At 42.9% G+C, this 2556-nt stretch overlaps 1 protein-coding gene across 1 annotated transcript; it reads left to right on the forward strand.

Moving 5' to 3' along the window:
* Window positions 1-695: 695 nt before the first annotated feature.
* LOC133919482 (HMG1/2-like protein) lies at window positions 696-2334 on the forward strand. Its single transcript, XM_062363883.1, has 7 exons — window positions 696-860; window positions 971-1051; window positions 1172-1229; window positions 1319-1363; window positions 1653-1730; window positions 1816-1908; window positions 2018-2334. Exons 1-7 carry the CDS (start codon window positions 820-822, stop codon window positions 2036-2038), a joined length of 417 nt encoding a protein of 138 aa, XP_062219867.1. The 5' UTR covers window positions 696-819; the 3' UTR covers window positions 2039-2334.
* The last annotated feature ends 222 nt before the right edge of the window (window positions 2335-2556 follow it).

Consider the following 2556-nt stretch of genomic DNA (forward strand, 5'->3'; position numbering starts at 1 on the left):
AAGAAGGTATACTTCAAACTAGAGTCAAAACTTAGATTATGAAAAAGTAACGCAACATTACATGAATTGCATATTATCACGATCTTTTGTTCCGATAATTTTTCAGTATTTTCCCCCAAAGGCAAGCACTGGAAACCCTAATTCTAACACTCTTTATCCCGTTCGAAATGATGAATTGCCCTGTTACATGAAATCGGCTGCGTTTCAAACATGTTCTTACTGGAAAAAATCATGTCAATCCAGTAGATGACACGAGTAATGCAAATGCCATGTCAGTTATTTTTCGGTACATGGTAAGCAAATGCAATAAAGCATACCTTTTCTCTTTGACAGGTGCCATTAAGCAACTGATTTGAACACTGATAGAACACACGGCCCAGTACATCGGTGCGATTAGGGATGTAAGTTGGTACTTAATAAATAGTTCTATGTTAGCACTTAGTTCATTTTTTTACTTAATTTAATTAGATGGGGTGAATATTTAGTTTATTTTTTAATTTTTTGTTAACCTAAATACCTAGAAAATACAAAATTTGTATCCTTACGTGCGAAGATCAACCCATTGGGCCTAATTTTGATGCCCACACGGCCCGCTTCTTCCAGGTTCCGGTCCCGATCGTGATCCAACAAGGCAACCACGCGTCTCGCCTCCCACACCCACCCGGTCCTTGTCGTTGCTTTTCCCTTTCACGCACACCCACGCGGCAACGCTCCGCATAATCAACGCTTCCCCCCAAAGGCTACCGACCACCAGTCCAGCCCACCACCTTCCGTCTCCGCTCCCGTCCTGTCCCCCGGCAAAACCCTAGCGTCTCCGTCATGAAGAGCAAGGCCGACGCCTCAACGAAGCGCGAGGGCAGGTAGGATCTCCGCGCCTTGCGCTGGCCTTGTGGCGGCTGGACGACGGGTTTCCTTGCGATAACTGAACGGTGGTCTTGTTTGCGTTTGTGTGTGCCTGTTGTGGTTGCAGGCTCAAGGCCGCCGGCAAGCGGAAGAAGGCCGCCGCGAGCGGCAAGCCCAAGCGCCCGCCCTCCGCCTTCTTCGTCTTCATGTGAGTTCTCGCTTTGTCGGCGAGTCATTGCTCCCCGAAATCTCAAGATCTGTTCTCTGTTTTTACTGTTTTTTATTTCCCCCTTTTTTTGAGCGTGTTTTTTCGTGTGTTTTTCTGCAGGTCTGAATTCAGGCAGGAGTACCAGGCGCAGCACCCTGAAAACAAGAGCGTCGCTACCGTGAGTCACTTTGGATTCTGCCCTAGTTTTCTTTTCTTTTCTTTTTTTTTGCACCTGCAGATGTCTTATTTTGGCTGTTGGTCCATTAGGTGAGCAAGGCAGCAGGGGAAAAGTGGCGAGCTATGTCTGAGGAAGTGAGTAGATCTCTCGAATGCTCAAATTAGAATTTGGTTTAGATTTAGATCTTCATGAATCTGCATATTTGTTAATAAATTTTCAGCATGACGCGCTTACACTGTTAATACACATGTTCAAGTATTTTTAGCTGAAAAGGTCGATTTACACCTGAAGAGTTACTAGATTAAAAGCGCATATCTAACTGTTAAAGCATACAGCACCATGTCTCTGGAAACGACACATGCACGTCTTATATGATAGTGACTAATGAGTATGTTGTTTTGTTTCTGGAATAATAAATAATAGGAGAAGGCACCATACCAGGACAAAGCTGGGCAGAAGAAGCAGGACTATGAGAAGAGTAAGGCCAACTTCAATAAGAAGGTAACATTGGAACCGTGGTGCATGCTCAATTATAAAGTTCTTTTTGTTTGATATGCCCTGATTTTGAGTTCTCAATTTCCCTCAGGAGAGTACCAGCTCAAAGAAGGCGAAGACTGAGGATGATGAAGGGTCAAAGTCTGAGGTCGACGATGATGATATGGAAGGTGGCAGTGATGAGGTATAGAAATTAAGCATTTTTGTGGCTGTTGTATGCTTTGAATGCCTATGAGATTTGACTATTAGCGATGCTAATGAATAATGATAAAAAAATTATCTGCTCTTTGCAGGAAAACGAGGAAGATGAGTAGATTTTAGTGTTTCCATGGTTATGTGGTAGCAAATCAAGTGTTAGATCATCGATTAGATTACTGGTTTGCTATCTTAAGTTGTTGGGAATAGGCGTGTATGAAGGGGATCTATTGTTATGTCTCGTGAGATTGTTAGTTTAGTGCATTAGCAAAGAAAAAGCTGAATGCTGCTAGCTGTTCTGTTGCTTTTCTTTTGCTAACCACCTGTGTTAAACTGGTTGGATCTGTTACATTCACTAAACCAATGACTAATCAGATGTTAGCTTTGAGTTAATTGCATCTTACGTTTGGTGGTATACTGGTATGCACTTCTTTGGTGCATTCTGTGTGCCTTACATATGGCTTTTGTGCAGTGTGGTTGAGGTGATTGGTTCGGTGCACACGGTGAATCTCTGTTTGTAACTCAATTGATTTATGTGAGTATGTCTGCCTAGTCTGTTGATCTGCTGGAGCGACTTCGCTGCTGCAGGATGGAAACTTTGTAGCCATTGTTTGAAAATTATTGAGCTTATATTATA

The sequence above is a fragment of the Phragmites australis genome, chromosome 5 (genome assembly GCF_958298935.1).
Source record: "Phragmites australis chromosome 5, lpPhrAust1.1, whole genome shotgun sequence".
Taxonomy (NCBI): domain Eukaryota; kingdom Viridiplantae; phylum Streptophyta; class Magnoliopsida; order Poales; family Poaceae; genus Phragmites; species Phragmites australis.

Bases quoted from the DNA above. Each gene is read 5' to 3' on its own strand.
- LOC133919482 (XM_062363883.1), top strand. From the start codon at position 820: ATGAAGAGCAAGGCCGACGCCTCAACGAAGCGCGAGGGCAG. The intron at 861-970 runs GTAGGATCTCCG...TTGTGGTTGCAG, and splicing joins TCAACGAAGCGCGAGGGCAG to GCTCAAGGCCGCCGGCAAGC. The intron at 1,731-1,815 runs GTAACATTGGAA...AATTTCCCTCAG, and splicing joins AGGCCAACTTCAATAAGAAG to GAGAGTACCAGCTCAAAGAA.